We start from the raw sequence: 20,667 nt of genomic DNA on the forward strand, positions 1-20,667 counted from the left end.
GTCGGGCGGGGAACTCAATCCGTGGTAGGTTTACAGGCTGAAGAACGCGAAGAAACTGCGCCCCTGTGTTCGCCATGTTGGACTAACGACTCAATACTTTACAAAGAGAACCGCGCTCTTGCATAGATCCAAAATGACGCCAGTTTCACGCTCCCCTTGACGCCCAATGAGAGCCCGGTATCCCTCTGATTGGCTGGCGCCAATGGTTACGCTCACAGGAAAGATTACGCAGGAGTGAAGGGTTTTTGACGAGCTGCAAACTGAAACAACGCCCCAGAAGGAGAGCAGGTGGAGGAGTGGTGAGTGTTTTAGCAGCGCTTGCATTTCAGCTCGCATGCAGCCCGTTTTGAACTGTATTGCCAAAAGGGGCTTGCTTTATCACCAGTGCCATCAGAAGTGCGTGCTTTGCTTTTTTTTATTATTATTACTGTATTGTAGTCGGATAAGGCGCGGCTGCTGTAGGAAATCTCGACTCAACTAGCACTGCATACTTTTAAAAAAAAATAAGAATACAGTGAAATTAATACAATCCGTTTTTATGAGTGGTGCAGTTATATAATCACATTGAATGGGTTTAATTTAGCTTGTTTAATGTGTAGGGCAGCAGTGTGGAGTAGTGGTTAGGGCTCTTGACCGGAGGGTTGTGGGTTCAATCCCTGGTAGGGGACACTGCTGCTGTACCCTTGAGCAAGGTACTTTACCTAGATTGCTCCAGTAAAAACCCAACTCTAAATGGGTAATTGTATGTAAAAAATAATGTGATATCTTGTAACAATTGTAAGTCTCCCTGGATAAGGGCGTCTGCTAAGAAATAATTAATAATAAAATGTACTTTTTTAAATAGCGGGTGTAAAATGTACGTATTATTGAAAGCAATTTCGTGTGATTTACGAGTAAATGGGCGGGGGGCTAGGCACAGTAAAACGGGTTAGCAGAAATACACGTTCTGGACTTGGCACTCTGCAAATCTAATTAACACACGACTTTGTGTAATTACATATCTGCTGTATGTCACCGTTTTAAACTTGTAAGTCGTTGATAGGAAATGGTGAGCTCATGGTAGAAAAAGAGAAGGAGCTGTGATAACTTTTATTGGACTAACTGATCAATACTTAATCCCAAGCTTTCAAGACCTCAAAGCTCTCTATCCTACTTTTCACCCGAAGAAGAGACCTGAGGTCTGGAAGCTTCGGGTTAATGAACTAGTCCAGTACAATGTGTCGCATTTCCTTCTCTTTGTCTAAACTTGAAAGTGAAAGTTCGGCTCTTCAGCTGTTTATTCATGATGTGCTTTCCGCAGTATAGCCCGCGTTACTATTTTGAATACACAACGAGCACGCCAGGCTGTTGCTGTGGAAATACCCGAACTGTCTCGTGTGTTATAGCGCCCCCGCTTCTCCACAACTAATGGATTGTATCTGACTAGCGGTTATGCCAATCGGAAATCACCTATTTATCACGGAGGCGGGAAGCAGATAATCTTAATTGTGTTGACTTTAATACTTTATGTTCAGGGGTGTAGTGCTGGGGGGTCGCGGGAGAGCCCCTCTCCCCCACTTGTCTCGGGCAGGGAGACACCGCTTCCATACTTCGTGTAGAATATTGAACTGTTTTGCTCCTATTAATATATGGAGATAGATATACATGCATGTAACCCATACAAATAAGCAAAGAATACAATAACCGTAAGAAACACTTGAGATAAATAATGAAAAAAGTTTGAATATAGCGTGCCTGGTCTGGAACAACAGGTGTGAATAATGAGGTGAAGGGAACCTGTATCAACGCTGTGCTGAGGTGTCAGCGTTTTACAATTAGATGTAATAATTGAAACAGTTGTTATTTTTAGACCCATATAATAAGAAATAATGTAGATAAAATAAGCTAAACATTTATTTAAAAGATAAAACTCAATCGCACCATGCCTATAAAGGGTACTTGCGGTCTTACGCGTCTTTTTTTGCAAACGGATGCACTTCTGTTTCAAAACCTCAGTCTCATTCACTCTTATAAGCGGCTGCAATAGGACAGTGAGACGAGCAGATTCGGGGGGGGGGGGCTTCTAAATATAGCACTGCACCACTGTTTATATTGACCTTGAAACTGGTTGTGAAAATATGTACAGTATTTGTGTATTTAGTAGGAGTATTTATAAGGAGAGCACAAGGCGGAGGAGTGGCAAGTATATTAGGAGCGCTTGGATTGCTACTCGCCGGCAGTCTTCTACGTTTTGAACTGTATTGCCGAAAGGGGCTTGCTTTGTCACCAGTGCAATCAGAAGTGCGTGCTTTGCTTTTTTAAATTATTATTACTGTATTGTAGTCGGATAAGGCGCGGCTGCTGTGACTTTTTTAGTTTAGGAAATCTCTCCTCAACTAGCACTGCATACTTAAAAAATAAGAATACAGTGAAATTAATACAATCCGTTTTAATGAGTGGTGCAGTTATAATCACATTGAATGTGTTTGATTTAGCTTATTTGATGCAATCTTTTAATAGCGGGTGCAAAATGTATTCATTATTGAAAACCGAGTAAATGGGCGGGGGGCTAGGCACAGTAAAACGGGTTAGCAGAAATACACGTTCTGGACTTGGCACTCTGCAAATCTAATTAACACACGACTTTGTGTAATTAAATATCTGCTGTATGTCACCGTTTTAAACTTGTAAGCCGTTGATAGGAAATGGTGAGCTCATGGTAGAAAAAGAGAAGGAGCTGTGATAACTTTTATTGGACTAACTGATCAATACTTAATCCCAAGCTTTCAAGACCTCAAAGCTCTCTATCCTACTTTTCACCCGAAGAAGAGACCTGAGGTCTGGAAGCTTCGGGTTAATGAACTAGTCCAGTACAATGTGTCGCATTTCCTTCTCTTTGTCTAAACTTGAAAGTGAAAGTTCGGCTCTTCAGCTGTTTATTCATGATGTGCTTTCCGCAGTATAGCCCGCGTTACTATTTTGAATACACAACGAGCACGCCAGGCTGTTGCTGTGGAAATACCCGAACTGTCTCGTGTGTTATAGCGCCCCCGCTTCTCCACAACTAATGGATTGTATCTGACTAGCGGTTATGCCAATCGGAAATCACCTATTTATCACGGAGGCGGGAAGCAGATAATCTTAATTGTGTTGACTTTAATACTTTATGTTCAGGGGTGTAGTGCTGGGGGGTCGCGGGAGAGCCCCTCTCCCCCACTTGTCTCGGGCAGGGAGACACCGCTTCCATACTTCGTGTAGAATATTGAACTGTTTTGCTCCTATTAATATGTGGAGATAGATATACATGTGTATAACGCATACAAATAAGCAAAGAATACAATAACCGTAAGAAACCCTTGAGATAAATAATGAAAAAAGTTTGAATATAGCGTGCCTGGTCTGGAACAACAGGTGTGAATAATGAGGTGAAGGGAACCTGTATCAACGCTGTGCTGAGGTGTCAACGTTTTACAATTAGATGTAATAATTGAAACAGTTGTTATTTTTAGACCCATATAATAAGAAATAATGTAGATAAAATAAGCTAAACATTTATTTAAAAGATACAGCTCAATCGCACCATGCATATAAAGGGTACTTGCGGTCTTACGCGTCTTTTTTTGCAAACGGATGCACTTCTGTTTCAAAACCTCAGTCTCATTCACTCTTATAAGCGGCTGCAATAGGACAGTGAGACGAGCAGATTCGGGGGGGGGGGGGGGGGCTTCTAAATATAGCACTGCACCACTGTTTATACTGATTTTTCCACTCCTGTACTATGATTAATACTGGAGACCTGCCGACTGAATGGTTTGTTATGAACTGTTTGAGGACAAACACACACACACACACACACACCCTGTGTATGACGGTGTTGTAGCCAATGAACTTCAAAAGTGTAAACATGCTTATGTATTTAAACTTTTTTGTTAAGTTATGTTGCAACCTGCAAGTCAGTAAACAAGCACACATTGTCATTACAGTCATTGGAGTCAAGTCATAGAGTGGGGAGGGGCCCATGGATCACATTTGATGAGTGTAGTGAAGATCTGATTTTGAATGTCCCTGCTTTCTAGTGGTGTGCTTGATTGAGCAGTCCGTTTGTTAGAGTGGGTTTGGAATTGAGGTTATACTGTACATTGATATGATACTCTGTTCAGTTCTTCAGTTGGATGGGTCTTCTTCCAAGCTGTCAACTGGGGTTTCACTACTGCAGCAATCCTGTAGACCAGTAGCTCTCCTTTATAGTGACAGTCTTAGAGAATGTATGCAGCAGCAATACAGTATATGAGCACTGTACTTAACAGCCTCCTTCTCTGCACTGGGCTGGAGCAGGAGGGGAGAGGGCACATTACCTTAAAAGGTAATTTGCTTGTCACTGTATTAAACATCTGCAATGTGTATATATGCAGTTCAAAAAATGAACGAAGAACTAAGTGCTTTTTAAAATGTTTTTACAGGTGTTTTGAAAAATAGCAAATTATTTGAGGACCTGAATGTTCATTGTTCAGACTGGTGTTTGAAATGGCTGATTCTGCTGGTAGGTAACTTTTAAAGTCTTTTTTAAAATCTTTTTAGAGTTGAAAAAGAAACAGTGCCTGAAAAGAATGTGTAGACTTTCTTTAGATGTGCAGGATTTATTGCATTAGGTTTGTGTGCGCATGTGTTTGGGGGGTGGGTTGGGCTAGGGGGTGGAGTTTCAAAGTGATGGGAGTTACAAGATTGTGTTTGCTGGGTTTGTGAAAATGTTGTTTCTTGCAGAGATATTGCAGGAGTTGGACTCCATTGAGAATGAACTGAAGGCAGTGGAGCTACAGATTAGTGATCTTCAGGAACGTCAGAAGGATCTGAATGCCAGCAAGGACCGGTTGCAGAAGAAGCTGAAACAGTGCACCAAGGATGCAGGGCCAAGCAAAAAGTTGGACTTGCAAAGCTTCACTAAGCAAGGTTTTTATATGTTGATTGTTGTTAAACTTGGCATCATTTATATGCAGTATATGTATAGTTTGCATGCGTAAACGTGAGACATCCGCAAAATGAAGTTGCCGCAGTTATTTAGTGTTTTACAGTATTTGCTTGACTGCTTATTTTCCCAGATTTCCCTTGGTCCAAGAAGGTTCAGAAAGCTCTCGGAATGTTCAAACTCTCCGCATTCCGGCCCCTGCAGCTCAAGACCATCAACATCACCATGTCTGGGAGGGACGTGTTCCTGATCATGCCCACCGGAGGAGGGAAGAGTCTGTGCTACCAGCTGCCAGCGGGCTGCTCCGAGGGTACTGTCTGTGCACGCCCTTCCTCGCAATGTCCACTGCAGCTTCTGTTTAATATTCACCCTTGACGTTCTGCTGTACATTTTTAGTTTTCATTCTGACTGAGACCAAGCTGGTTTATCCTGATGCCACACTATAAATGAACTTCCTGTCCAGCATGTATTAAGACCCCACCTGCCACACAGAGCCCTAGTGTCTGAGGCCCAGGTTGGCTGCACAGGTAGTAAACTGTGATGTGGTGGCAGGATGAATCGGTTCACAGTGGATTAGAAGGGACTTGTATGATTGTATAAAGTAGACAGGATGCCAAGGTAGATTTGTATTCTCAGTTTCCAAATACAGTTTCCTCATTTTAGTTAATCACTGGAAATGGGGATGTAAGAAGTGCCACTGATCATTAAGCAGGTACATGTGTTTATTTAAACACATGCTCTTGGTGGAACTGTGTAAATTAATGAAACATTCTTTTTATTGCAGGGTTTACCTTGGTAATTGCTCCACTGGTTTCCTTGATAGAGGACCAGCTTATGAGTTTGGATAAGTTAGGGATTTCAGCAGCTACGATTAATACATCTAGCTCAAAGGTAATCTTGTATCCATTCATATTTCTGTGAAGATTAGGACTGAGGCTGGAACAAAGCAGAAATGTGTTTTTTTCTTTCCCAGGAACATGTTAAATCAGTTCAGAATGCGATGCTTGACAAGACGTCTGATATGAAACTGCTTTACGTCACCCCGGAGAAAATTGCTAAAAGCAAAATGTTCATGTCCAACCTGGAAAAAGCTTACAATGCTGGCCGGCTGACACGCATTGCAGTGGATGAGGTGCACTGTTGCAGCCAGTGGGGACATGACTTCAGACCAGGTATCCATGATGGTTAGGGTTAGGGTACTCCATGAGGATTAAGAGGCTGGTATTCCTTAAAGGAACCATGTTAGTCTAATAAAAGCTTTTCTCTTCCATAGCCATCCGTAACAAAGCAGTCGGGGCTCGGGTTGTTGTTCTAGTGCGTATGTTGATGTGTTTGCACAAGACGTTGCTGTCGAAACGTCTCGGGATATTTATTGTGACGCCTCAATACAGATGTTCTTCAGCTGGAAATGATTTATTCTGATGTGTTTGCTCTTCCCATGTGGTTTGTAAACCTCCTTCTGTTTCAATATCCAGACTACAAGGCCCTTGGTATCCTGAAACGACAGTTCCCAAGCGTTCCTTTGATCGGACTGACTGCGACTGCCACCAAGAGCGTGCTCAAGGACTGTGAGGAAATCCTGTGCCTCAAAGATACCATTACGCTGTCTGCCTCGTTCAATAGGCCTAACCTTTATTATGAGGTGTGTTCAAATTAATAAATACATACTGTGAATAAATCCTCCTCAGATCCAGCTCCACAAGTTGGATGCTTTTTACTTGAATGTATCGGAGAGCAATGAATATGAAGCAAGATTTCAGCAATCAGCACTGATGGGGAGTTTTTCATTTAGAAATTATACATGGTAGGGTTTTGGTGCTGCAACCTAGCTGCCTCCACTTGCATTCGTTCTTGGTATTAATAACCTAATGTGTATTAATTCCAATGAAAACACCAATGTCCATATACTGTATATATTAGGACCAATAAGTTTGTGAGACTATTTATTTAAATACCAAACATGCTCAATTGGACTGAGATCAGGGGATTGCAGTGGCCATGGAAGGTGGCTAAAGTCTACGTCAGAGGTGGTGAAACGCGGCTCACGTGCGGTTCTTTTGCAGTTCAAGTGCGACTCCCGGTGAAATGCTTTACAGTACGTGTCTTGCAGCTCTTGACTGTATGGAAATGTATGGAAATGTTGCTGTGTGGCTCTCAGGGTCAGGAAGTTTGGCCGCCCCTGGTCTGTTTCATGGTCCTCAAGCCGTTGGCTCCTGTTTCTGGCATGGTGGATGGGTGCATTCTCTTGAAAGTAGCCATCGCCATCAGGGTACAGCTGCAGCATTGTTGGATGGACTTGATCTGAACAGCGCCAATGTAAAATGAGGCGTTGGAGGAGAACACCAGGAAAACATTCCCCACACCAGGGCAATGCCAAATCCAAGCGGATAGATAGTGCCCAGGCAGCGCATGTGTTCTGGCTTTTTGGTCCGCTGCTCCATATTGCTGAATATTGCCTTTGCTTATTTAAAGGTACGTCTGAAACCGTCAAGCACTGAAGATTTCACTGAAGACATTGTGAAATTAATCAATAAGAGATACAAAGATCAGTCAGGTATAGTACTTGGCCATAATAATAAAAAAAATCAATACTGTGGATTTATTGTATTTTAATAAAGGTACTATTTATTAATGGAAGTGCCCTGGCAATTGACTGCAATGCATGTTCTCACCTCAGTTATTTTTCCATGGTATCTGTATTGTATACATAATTACCAGCAGCCTCTATATCTGAATTTTCCACAGGTATCATTTACTGCCTTTCCCATAAGGACTCTGAGTACGTCTCTGTAAATCTGCAGAAAATGGGAATAAAGGCCAAGCCTTACCATGCCAACATGGAAGCTACTGAGAAGTCCAGTGTGCATAAAGAGTGGACTGAGAACAAACTCCAGGTACTGTGGCCAGCATGTCTAATAGCCATGCCACTGATTGCAGCTGCTGGTAGCAAGTTATTGATTTAGTCCTGTAATGCGAATCAAAGCAGTTATTAATGAGACTGGAAAAGCACTCTCTCAACTCACTCACTCACTCACTCACTTGTGAATCCTGTTGATTGATATCCAGGGAGAGGGAGAGGGGGGGTAAAGTAAATCTGAACCCTGTGTAATTCTCTATTAATGGAGAGAAACTCTCTTCTGTAGTAACAGAATGTGCGTTTATGTATTGGTCCCTTTGCATGATTGTCTTTTGATGCAGTCATTTGTAGATTCCGATATTTGGTCATTTTGGCTTCCAAGTACATTTCAAGCAGTGTCAGCATAGTAGAATACAAGTCCCAGTGCTACAGTTAACTGGTCCTGGTCTTGTCTATGCCCCTATCCCGAAACTATTTTTTTAGTTATAGCAGGGTTTATATAGCTATTTATTTATACTGTGTGCAATTGAGTTAACTGCATTTGATCTGTTTCCTTGTAGGTTGTGGTGGCAACAGTAGCCTTTGGAATGGGGATTGATAAGCCTAACGTGAGGTTTGTTATTCATCATACAATGAGCAAATCTATGGAGAATTACTACCAGGAGAGCGGCCGTGCAGGTACTAAACTATCGCTTGCTGAAACCCAACTCTCTGAAAGGGCTATTGTGATAGATCTCTGCACTGGTTTAAATGTGTCGGTTCACACTCAATTCAGCCAGGAAGATGCACATTTCAGTTGCACCCACCTGCAAATAGTAGCTATTTCATTATGTGACATTTTTACTCTGGGTTAAGTCGCTTGGAAACATCTGCTGCTTCGGTTGTTTAGGTGCAAAGGGGTGATTGGCTTGACCGGAGGAACAGAGGTGGCTCGTTGGTCTTCAGTCCACCTGGGGCGGTACATGGGTAACAGAGATGGGGGTGACTTTAAAAACTGCAGAACATAATACAGCCTGCCACTAACTAGCCGCAGCTGAACATCGGCACATGTTTTAAATTGGATCTTCTACACTGTGTCTTGGTTTTATATTCGGCTGACCTGATGCACTACATTGTGTCCTTCCTGGTCAATCTCTTTGTGTTTTTAGCCCCTTGCACGAAGCAGCTAAGTGTTTGTTTGAGGGTGCTCCACCGCTCCCTTGCACAAGTTATGGATACATGACACTTCTTAATAAGCCTCAAAGTATGTTCTGTTTAGAACTGAATTCCTGCTCTGACACATGATTGACGTGCCTCTACAGCACTGAACAAGGTTCTGACTATGAGCATCTCTAGTTAACATCTTTAGTAACGGTGTCAGTCCTGAAAGGTGCTCTGCTGAATCCAGGGGACTGGTCTTAATCTCAAAGGGATATGATGCTGTGCATGTAAACAAGTTCAGTTTTTTTATTTTTTAGTATTTTGTATTTGTAGGTCAAGATGACCGGAATGCGGATTGCATTTTGTACTACAGTTTTGTAGACATCTTTAAAGTAAGTTCGACGGTCGTAATGGAGAAAGTAGGTCAACAGAAGCTCTACCAAATGGTGTCCTACTGCCAGGATGCAACCAGGTACAGTATAGAATAATTCCTAATTATTCAAAATTAGCCTTATCCCTCATGCAAGTCAAGGAAAGTATATATTCATTAGTTTATAATGAATGTGTTTTTGCTTGTTTATCTTAAACATTCAATGTACTGTTCAAATATAAATTTGTGGAAGGATGAACATTTTTTTTCCTTTTTTTAATGTTTGAATATTCATTAAATTTAAACGAATATTGTTTAATTTTTAATTGGCTGGAAATATAAAATAATAATAATAATAATCTCAGTAACAGTAAAATCAACTCTGTACTGCATCAATTTACAAAATAAAGAAAAAAGAGAAACACTCCTGTAATTTTCAGACCATTACTTCTGAATTATATTCCTTGCATGATACTGTATCTTTTTGATGCAGTCATTTTCAAATTCTGTTATATTAAGGAATCAGGGTTGGCATCAGCTCCTGTTTTTCAATTCTCATTCCCTTTTAATCATTTCCAGCACATCATTGATTAAAATTACAATTTGCAGTATTCTGTTAAAATGAGCTTCCGCAGTGGCAACAAATTACTTAAATAATCACCGTTGGTCAATTAAATTGGCTTCACACGAAAGCAGTTGGAACAATCACAACAATTCTGTAAAATTTAAATAGATCTTCTGTTTTTCGGTTTATTAATTTCATTTTTCGGTGCTTATTTTTTAGCTATTTCAGTGGTAGTAAATTGACTGCAATGCACACTTAGTTGTACCTTCTTTCCTTTGCTGTCTTCCACAACGAAATCCTTAGTCACGGGTACATTCTTCTGGGGTTTTTGTGTCTCTCAAGCAGAGTCTCCAATAGAAATGTAGAATTTGCTGCCACTCAGTAGTTGGGTGGGTTTAAAGTATTCAGAACAAATCAATGATAGAAACGAGTCAGGAAGGAGGGACATTGCCCAGTAGTTTTGTTTTAGTTTTTTTGTAGTAGGTTCTTTTTTTTAATGGTCAGTGTGAATTGAGTAACCGTTTCCAGTGTTTATTGGCAATACACCGATTTCATTTTTTGTATCGAGGGTGTTTTATCACTTTTTATCGGTTAAAACCGAAAATCAGAAGCCACGGAATACATTTCAAGCAGCGATGGAATACATGGACCAGCTCCAATATATATTTACAGTATATAATAAAACATTTCAACCATGCAATGAAGCAATATTAATTTGGTATCTTGCTCCCAGGTGTCGCCGCGTGCTGATCGCAAAGCATTTTGATGAAGTGTGGGATACAAAGCATTGCAACAAGATGTGTGATCAATGCCGTCATAATCCATGTGAGTGTCTGCAATGCGTGACCTGCACTGCTTCATTCAAATGTCCTCCTGTGTGTTTGCAAGACTGCCAGTGTCTTTTCCATTTTACCATTAGACAATAGCATAGTGAGTGTGTCTGCATAGGGGCTCCTCTTTCCTACTTCATCCATAACTAGTGCTAAATTAAACACAGAAAGAAGCTTAAATGAAATGACATGCGTTTCAACTAGAAGTCTTTTTTTTTTAGTGTCTTCGATAAGTCCAGATCCTGTAGCTAATATCAGTGTTAAAATGCATTTTGATTTATATACTTGCATGACAGGATGTGGTGAAGTGTAAAGGCTGTCAATGTTTCTGTGCTGAGTTTGAACATTACTAGACATTAGCCTTGCAGAGGTGTGAATGGTGCTACAACAGGCAAGGCAAAAGTTAAGACATTTTAAATACTTTAAAAGTATAACAACGACAGTGCATCTTCCCTAATACTGTATGTATTACTGTCACTTTGTAGGTCTAACATTTACCATTAAGAAAGACGCAAACAATATGGTAAATGTGTTTTTGATTCGATTTATTTTTTCTGCATGAAGGAACTTATTCATTGGTTTCTGGGAATTACCTCTATAAAAGTTTACCCCCCCCCCCCTGTATTTTTTCACTGTCAGTTTTCCCATGGTTACACTACGCATTAACCATAGCCATGTTTTCCATGTTTATTAATATGCTTTACCAGACCTTGCTGGCCTTTACAGTGCTTGCCTATGCTATACCATACCACACTTCGCTCTGCTTTCACCGTGGGGAACTTTTATAAGGGTAAGAGTTTTTTTTTGTTTTTTTTTAAGAATAAAAAAAGTAGAATTAAAAGATGGCACACTTTTTATTTGAGTGGGTCTTTCTTCCTTCCAGCCTCGGAGTCGGTGGACGTGGCAGACCACTGCAGGGACCTGCTTCAGATCCTACAGCAGGCTCAGCAGATGGATGAGAAGCTCACTCCGCTGAAGACCATCGATTCCTGGATGGGGAAGGGAGCTGCCAAGCACAGGGTCGTGGGCGTGCCTCCGTCCAGCCTCCCCAGACTGGAGATGGAGATGGTCATCGCTCACCTGCTGGTGCAGCAGTATCTCAGGTGCACACTTTGACACGGCGCAACTCGTACCTCCTGATATCACACAGTAGATATGTCACACCGCCATTTAACAAAATGTCTTTGGTGATTGACAAAACGCCTAGGCATTGAGCACAAAGGAGCGATATCATTTCAAAGTTTCATTCTGGTTTCACCGACTGCCTTCAATTAAATACCTGCTGGGTTTCTTAGTCTCTTAGTCCCAGTTAAAATTCTAGCTGCAGCATTTTGTATAAGTTGCAGTCGAGATATAACATGGCTATATGTACCAGAGAATAGGGCATTACAATAATCAATTCTAGAAGATACAAAAGCATGCAACAATCTCTCAGTATCTGAGTGGGAAAGAATGCTTCTCAATTTGGCGATATTTCTTAGATGATAAAAATAAACTTATCTGGCCCAAATCAGGCCTGGTTGTTAACCAAAGTACTCAAACAGCTGACCCTAATTATCCCTTTAATTGGGTTGAGTTAACACCTGAAGATTGCATGTTTGATTACCTTGCACACCAGACAAATGAAAGAAGCACCAGGCTTTGGTGTCATTTTTTCTCAGACTCCCTCTATATACTACTACAACCCACAAAAAAATCTGACCAAATACAATGTGAAAAATGTGCAAAAGTGCAGAAAATCAGACAGGGCAAATACTTTTTCATGGCACTGTATATAATATATATAATTTTTTTTTTTTTCTTCCAACTTCTCCAGAGAGGATTTTAGCTTTACTCCATATGCTACAATTTCCTACATCAAATTGGGCCCGAAGGCTGATCTGCTGAAGAACGAGAAGCACAAGATCATGATGCAAATGAAGAAGTTCACAAGCATTGATCCAGTAAGTCTTTGTGATCCCGCTCCAGACTGAACTCTCGTCACTCTCTAAAGCTGCTATGCTGTACTTGTCCTGTTAGAACTTCAGGAGTTATTCATGTTGTTTCGGTCACATCACATTGTCACCAAAAAAGAAAAGACAGAGCTAACTTAATAATTCCAGTAAATCTTTCCCAATATGTATTACCATCGCTGTGTTAAAAAAAAAAAAAAAACACATTCTGCTAAAAGTCATTTGTTATCTTCTGTTTTGTAGCTGCAGTGAGGATAAATTGTCCCGAGTGCTTTTGCTTATTTCAGTCTGTTTTTAATAAGTAGCTGAGGCCATATATCTTACCCTTGTATTTGCCTAACACTTTACAGTACTGTTTTTTATTTATAGTTGGATGTGATCTTAAACTGCAGTATGTAATTTTTTCCTTGTAAAACTGTTTATTAGTTTGATGCTTTTTTTTATTCTATACTCGATTTCTTTTCTCTTTCTCCCTCTCTTATATTTACTTGATGACTGTGCTACCTTAAATGGAACCGTTGCGAGGATTTGAGCAGGTTTATTGGTTTTTTTAAATTTAGTGTGCCCAATTATTTGACCCCCGATTTTTATAAAAGGAAATCCCATTTGGAATGTCCAGTTATTTTTTCCCCGTCAATGTAGCAATTCCCAACACAGCACAGGGACCTGAAGGTTCCGAGGCGTCCTCCGATCCTACGACCTGAGCTCACCGGGCGCCTGGCCAGTAGGGTCCGCTGTAGCACGATGAGGAGAAACGGTCCCTGACGGTTTTACCTCCCTAACCTGCAGGAGCGCCGGAGCCAATGCCACGCTCCTTTCGGAATCCCCAGCGAAGTCCGCCGGCTCCGCACAGCCAGGATGCGAACCTGCGCTCCCCTGACTGTATGACTCACCCTGGACACCATGCGGCCGTGCTTTTACCAGGAGAGCTACTCAGGGACTCCTTGCAGGTCTATTTGTGTCTTCTGTATCTCTTATGAGATTGAGACTGCTTACAATCCTGGTCACCGGTCTTTTTTATTTTATTTTTACAGCCAGATGAGTGTGGTTTATTTATGTACTTCTTTACTAACGCTGAAAAATGACAAATTTTGTTTGTATTGTATTTGTTAAGAGTCATTTAATTTCATTCTTGTTTTTTCTTATACCTTGGACTCAGTCCCAAACTTGCCAGGAATTATTGCTAGCAAGATATTATCAGGCTTATGGTGCACTGTAACTGCTCCCCGGTTTAATGACGGAAAACATAGGGTCTTCCTCTGTCTTCTAGTGCAATCTAGTCTACCGCTTACCCCCATCTGATTTTTTTTTTTTAATTTTTTAAATTTGGAATCACCAATTATTTTTTCTGATTTTCTCCCCAATTTGAAATGCCCAATTATTTTTACTTCAACCCGGCCCACTGCTGCCACCCCCGCGCTGACTCGGGAGAGACGAAGACGGACACACGCGTCCTCAGAAACGTGTGCCATCAGCTGTCCGCTTCTTTTCAGTCTGCTGGCCTGCCATGCAGCCACCTCAGACTCTTGGCCAATTGTGTGCCGCCACCTGGGAGCTCCCGTCCACGGTCGGCAGTGGAATAGCTTGGACTCAAACCGGCGACCTCCAGTCTATAGGGCGCATCCTGCACTCCACGTGGAGTGCCTTTACCGGATGCGCCACTCGGGAGCCCCCATCTGATTTCAGGGTCATAATTAGGGGTCTGCTTAATTCGAGATTTTGTGGAAATCAGGAAATTAAGGGGTCACTGCGAAATTCACCTCTTTTAGGGGCCAATGCGTACCGGACTAGTACGGAGAGAAAAAAAATAAATTCAATGAACTGCTGCCCAAAGGAGCTCTTCAACAAATGAAATAATGAAAAAAACACACACAAGCATTGCAAGTAAAGATAACAGTCGTGTCGCTCCAGCTCCAGCGCAGAACGAGTGAGTGATTTCACTGTCTGAGTAGGGTGGCCCGGCTGCCTGCTCAACTCAATAATACGGTTATTTTAAAACGTAAAGGTAGATAAAACACTGAACTGATTAAACTACTAACACTGAACATTTAAACTCTAGAGAGTAAACTTACCTAGTAAGTACTACACATTTTTAAAAGAAGCAACATCATACAATGACAATCCCGCTCTGCTATTTTAAATATGTAAGTCAGCCACGTGTGCGCTCAACGCTCACTCGCTGCCAGCAGCCAGCTGTATTCAGTTAACCTCGCCCAACAGAAAGGAAACGTACACCAGTACGGCTGTGCTTTGATTTGAAAGGAGATTCAACATTCTTGATTTGATTGCTAAGTCATAAAGTACTACAACGTGGTTAAAAAAAAAAAAGCGTTGTCCGCCATTACAGGATTTTTCTCGTGTACCCCAGTTTGAAAACCACTGCTCTAGTGGAATGCCAATTCTAATGTACAGAGCTGTTCAAAAATGACCTGCTCATGGTAACTTTTCAACCACCCTATATTTGGTAATATGTAATTATTTCAAATATAACAAATATGAGGTGTGTGTGTCTATTTTTATAGATTTTATATATATATATATACAGTGCCTTGCGAAAGTATTCGGCCCCCTTGAACTTTGCAACCTTTTGCCACATTTCAGGCTTCAAACATAAAGATATGAAACTGTAATTTTTTTGTGAAGAATCAACAACAAGTGGGACACAATCATGAAGTGGAACAAAATTTATTGGATATTTCAAACTTTTTTAACAAATAAAAAACTGAAAAATTGGGCGTGCAAAATAATTCAGCCCCCTTAAGTTAATACTTTGTAGCGCCACCTTTTGCTGCGATTACAGCTGTAAGTCGCTTGGGGTATGTCTCTATCAGTTTTGCCCATCGAGAGACTGAAATTTTTGCCCATTCCTCCTTGCAAAACAGCTCGAGCTCAGTGAGGTTGGATGGAGAGCATTTGTGAACAGCAGTTTTCAGTTCTTTCCACAGATTCTCGATTGGATTCAGGTCTGGACTTTGACTTGGCCATTCTAACACCTGGATATGTTTATTTGTGAACCATTCCATTGTAGATTTTGCTTTATGTTTTGGATCATTGTCTTGTTGGAAGACAAATCTCTGTCCCAGTCTCAGGTCTTTTGCAGACTCCATCAGGTTTTCTTCCAGAATGGTCCTGTATTTGGCTCCATCCATCTTCCCATCAATTTTAACCATCTTCCCTGTCCCTGCTGAAGAAAAGCAGGCCCAAACCATGATGCTGCCACCACCATGTTTGACAGTGGGGATGGTGTGTTCAGGGTTATGAGCTGTGTTGCTTTTACGCCAAACATAACGTTTTGCATTGTTGCCAAAAAGTTCGATTTTGGTTTCATCTGACCAGAGCACCTTCTTCCACATGTTTGGTGTGTCTCCCAGGTGGCTTGTGGCAAACTGTAAACGACACTTTTTATGGATATCTTTAAGAAATGGCTTTCTTCTTGCCACTCTTCCATAAAGGCCAGATTTGTGCAGTATACGACTGATTGTTGTCCTATGGACAGAGTCTCCCACCTCAGCTGTAGATCTCTGCAGTTCATCCAGAGTGAGTCTTCTCCTTGTATGAGCTGAAAGTTTAGAGGGACGGCCAGGTCTTGGTAGACTTGATACTCCTTCCATTTCAATATTATCGCTTGCACAGTGCTCCTTGGGATGTTTAAAGCTTGGGAAATCTTTTTGTATCCAAATCCGGCTTTAAACTTCTCCACAACAGTATCTCGGACCTGCCTGGTGTGTTCCTTGTTCTTCATGATGCTCTCTGCGCTTTAAACGGACCTCTGAGACTATCACAGTGCAGGTGCATTTATACGGAGACTTGATTACACACAGGTGGATTCTATTTATCATCATTAGTCATTTAGGTCAACATTGGATCATTCAGAGATCCTCACTGAACTTCTGGAGAGAGTTTGCTGCACTGAAAGTAAAGGGGCTGAATAATGTTGCACGCCCAATTTTTCAGTTTTTTATTTGTTAAAAAAGTTTGAAATATCCGATAAATTTCATTCCACTTCATGATTGTGTCCCACTTGTTGTTGATTCTTCACAAAAAATTACAGTTTCATATCTTTATGTTTGAAGCCTGAAATGTGGCAAAAGGTCGCAAAGTTCAAGGGGGCCGAATACTTTCGCAAGGCACTGTATATATATATATATATATATATATATATATATTAATCCATCTAAAGATTGCAAATGACAATAATCAATAATAGTGCCTCCCATGTAAAGGAATGGTAAGTATTCTCGCTGTGTTGCAGAAGGTAATATATGTGCACTTGTGATTTGAGTCTCGGATGTTTCGCTAACAAATCCAAGCTTAGCTACAGTCTTCACGCTTTGTGTATAATATTAAGATCCAGTCTGTTTTTTGTTTTTTTAACAAAAACAAAGGTTTAATTTAACCCCGACCAGGCTTTTAGCATTGTACTTTTAATACACTGTGCCCTCCTGTTACAGTAACAAGACCAGGAATAGGCAAGCTTATTGTTATTCCAAGCTTTTTTTATTCTAAGCATACCGCTTTGTCAGTGCTGGCATTACCACTGGATATAACTATAAGCTTTAATCCCTGTTTCTCAGTTTTTATATACGGTCTCATGGTCCTGGATTGCATTGATAATCCACAGGTAAAGTCCTCTATGGATTCCAAGACACAGTCTGCCCATACAAGCGCACAAGGAGGAGGAGGAGGAGGTATAAATAGTGCAGGAATAAAGAAGGATGGGGGGCAGCGGAAAAGATCTCTTCCTGCCGATGCCGGAAATCCAAGAAAATCAAGGAAGTGATTGACCAGGAGAACAAGAAAAGTACAGTCAATTACATAATTTCCAATTTATAACAAACCCTTTCTTTTCATCACCTTAAGTGAAGCCTCAATATAAAAATAAATAAAATGGAGCATGTTTCCAGTGCATGTTACGATTCATGCTGTGTCATACTAACGGCAGGTAATCTGTAACATGGGTACTAACGTGTTCGCTAGAGAGCGCATGGTGGGTTACGCATGACGGTGCATGATTTTTGTTCTGCTCCTTTTTAAAGTATTAATTCTGTTTCTGATTCTTCCTGCAGGATGATGTATTGCCACCGATATCTGAGGCAGAGAGCTCTCCTACATTGGCTATTAGGGACAACCCCTCTGTACAAAAGAGAAAAAAATCAACAAAGAAAACAAGAAACCTGCAGCGTGACCAAGCTGGACAATGTAACCCAAGCCCCTTAGAAACCCGGGCTTCAGAAGAGGCACCGCAAATCAGTGATGACGAAACGGAAGTCGCAGATCGCCGTGTTAATGCAGAGGGAAAGTTGATACAGGGATATGCTGCCATAGAGGTTGACGTGCAAATAGATAACAAAGAGAAAGAAAGCCACGCGGACAGTCCCTCAGCATGCCCAGCTGGAGCTTCACCAGTTAGAGCGAAGCAGAAGGCAGACACACCCAAAGAGAAGAAGAGAAAGAACAGGCAGGACACCGCTCAAGCTCCTACAGGGGAACACAAGTGCCAACACAAAGCAAATCTGGCGAGTGCTCCATCTGAAATGTCAATTATTTCTGCAGCTGCGGTTGAAGAACTGCGTCACCTGCGCAGCTATTACTCCAAACAGCTGCAAAGGATCAATTGCATTTCCAGGGAAAACCTGCGAGACTCTGATTACGGGGATAAAGCCCCCTCAGCAATATGAGACTCAGCTGTGGGCCTTCGTTAATCGGGACTGTTAGGAGTCTGTGGAGACGGGTCAGTATGCAGAGGAAATGCTCCATTAGGAAGTGACAGAAAGGTTACCAAATAGATTAGTCAACATTTTCAGGCCTGGATCTCTGTGTGTGTGTTTGCTCTTCAGGGTTTCATTTTAGCAATTTAAAAAACAATTTTATTATTATTATTATTATTATTATTATTATTATTAAGCTCTCCAAAATCATTCCTGAGCCCTCTAGCTCAACTGCTAAGAACTTATTCACTGAAATCACTAGTACACAATTGTTTGTAATAAAAAAATGTATCTCTATTTAACAGTATACACTGTTAAATGGCACTTACTGTAGTCTGTAAAGTATACTTGTATTCCTTATGAGTACTCTGTTGATTGGCACTTAGCACAGACTAACTTAAGACTATTGCAAAGCAGTTTGTATGGTTCCAGATTGTCCCATGAGCCTTCATTACTAATGACCTGTACAGGAGGTACAGTATGTGGTGTGTCCTAATTAGGCCAATATTAAAAGCTTATTCCAGAGTCAGCCTACCTGCTTTAAAACACAACTTTATACTTATTTGTTTAACATGACGTGATTAAAAAATTACTTTGCATTGAATTAGCTATCCAGAGATGAATGTGTACTGTAATTCAGAATGCATTCACTGTTTTCTGCCTCAGGTATCCAATTGTAATATTTTCACTTTCCGTTTTCTAGTAACAAGGTTTTGATTTGCCTTGGCTTTTGTTAAAATGTATAATCAAGTGCAGTAGCCACGTCATAATGAACGTATGGGGACAAAGCCCAACACATTTTGCTGGGTGATGACAGCTCATTTATGCAGAAGTGTGGTGCTGTAAGCACTTTTTATTTTGTATAATTCACATGCTTTTAAAATATATATATATATATATATATATATATATATATATATATATATATATATATATATATATAATTTTTTAATTAGTTCTGCCATCACTATTGAACCTATAAAGACTGTAGGCTTTTATTAAACAAATTGTACACTGCCATACATTTTGAAATTAAAAAAAAATTAATAACCATGTAGTCCTTGGCTTTTTTTATGCTTTACATTTCCGTTACATACACTTCAGTCATCACACATTATTATGGTGTCAGCTCAGTGAATGGAGATGGCTCTTACACAAAGCCCTTTATACAGTGCACTGGGACTAGTTTGGGAATTCTGGAGGTCCCACTAGGGGTGTAATGATACCCTAATGGCACAGTATGAAATGTATCACGATACTGTACCTGTCGCGGCCCTGACTGGCTGCTTGCATGATGCATAATAAGATCAAATGGTCATTTAACGATGGACTCTTGTTAAGAAACAAAAATTACATGAGATAGGGAGGGTATGTATTCATACCAACTAAAACACACTTTCGGACACAAGACTTCACTAGACGTGGTTGTTACAATAAAATGAGTCATCTGTGACACAAAGGGCAATGCAAACTGGGAATCGGTGCTTATAATCTGGGGGCCCAGGACAGGTATTTTTCATGACATACCATCCCCTGTACAGAAACCAACAGCGATGTTATTTTGATAGACGTATCCCTTCGGTGCTTTTCTAGGGTGGATGTGGTGTTGTAAAGTGGTAGCAAGGTATGCCAATGCAAGGTTTTTGTACCCATGTCAAAACATTTTGCGCAAGTGAAAAGGCCACCAAAATGTACTTAAGTTGTCAAGAAAAGTTTGAAAGGAGAAATGACCAATAAAATGGGATTTTAACCATTTTATTTAAAAAAACAGAAACACCTTTGAGTCATGTAAAGGTTTCTTTGGGACGAATTATTACCAATTTATCTTAAAAGACAAAAACAAATTCTAGTCATAAAAAAAGGTTTGTTTGACAAAAATAATTAATAAAGCTCTAAAGCATGTTAAATGGACAGATTATTCAATTACGCAAAAGTTTTAAATACTGTATTCATTATAAAGGTATACTACTGCACATCAGGGTGCTAACAAAACACTAATAGCCACTGGATTCCCTCTCAATGATGGGTAACATGACAGTATATATGTGTGTCCAGCTTTTTTCAATATATTTGCCATACCCTGGTCACTCGTTCATATTACATCATAAGAATGTTCCTGGTTCCCGCTAAACAAAAATGGCTACGTGTGCAGGTGGACACTCTCAGTTAAACATTTCCTCACAGAACACAGGGTGTACAGACTCGGCATCTCCTCACAGAACACAGGGTGTACAGACTCGGCATCTCCTCACAGAACACAGGGTGTACAGACTCGGCATCTCCTCACAGAACACAGGGTGTAC

The 20,667-nt window shown here is 40.7% G+C and overlaps 1 protein-coding gene across 2 annotated transcripts; it reads left to right on the forward strand.

Moving 5' to 3' along the window:
* The first annotated feature begins 199 nt into the window (after positions 1 to 199).
* Positions 200 to 19,414, forward strand: LOC117419779 (ATP-dependent DNA helicase Q1-like). Of its 2 annotated transcripts, XM_058985555.1 has the most exons (15): positions 200 to 299; positions 4,440 to 4,519; positions 4,741 to 4,926; positions 5,076 to 5,252; positions 5,727 to 5,833; positions 5,916 to 6,114; positions 6,418 to 6,584; positions 7,415 to 7,496; positions 7,688 to 7,836; positions 8,360 to 8,477; positions 9,273 to 9,411; positions 10,608 to 10,699; positions 11,588 to 11,807; positions 12,521 to 12,647; positions 17,723 to 19,414. In XM_058985555.1, the coding sequence occupies exons 2-15, from the start codon at positions 4,504 to 4,506 to the stop codon at positions 18,332 to 18,334; spliced, it is 2,391 nt and encodes a 796-aa protein (XP_058841538.1). In that variant the 5' UTR covers positions 200 to 299; positions 4,440 to 4,503; the 3' UTR covers positions 18,335 to 19,414. The 2 variants fall into 2 exon arrangements, with proteins under 2 accessions (XP_058841538.1, XP_058841539.1); XM_058985556.1 differs by lacking the exons at positions 200 to 299; positions 4,440 to 4,519 and having other exon boundaries at positions 4,725 to 4,926.
* The last annotated feature ends 1,253 nt before the right edge of the window (positions 19,415 to 20,667 follow it).

This window comes from Acipenser ruthenus, chromosome 14 (assembly GCF_902713425.1).
Source record: "Acipenser ruthenus chromosome 14, fAciRut3.2 maternal haplotype, whole genome shotgun sequence".
Taxonomy (NCBI): domain Eukaryota; kingdom Metazoa; phylum Chordata; class Actinopteri; order Acipenseriformes; family Acipenseridae; genus Acipenser; species Acipenser ruthenus.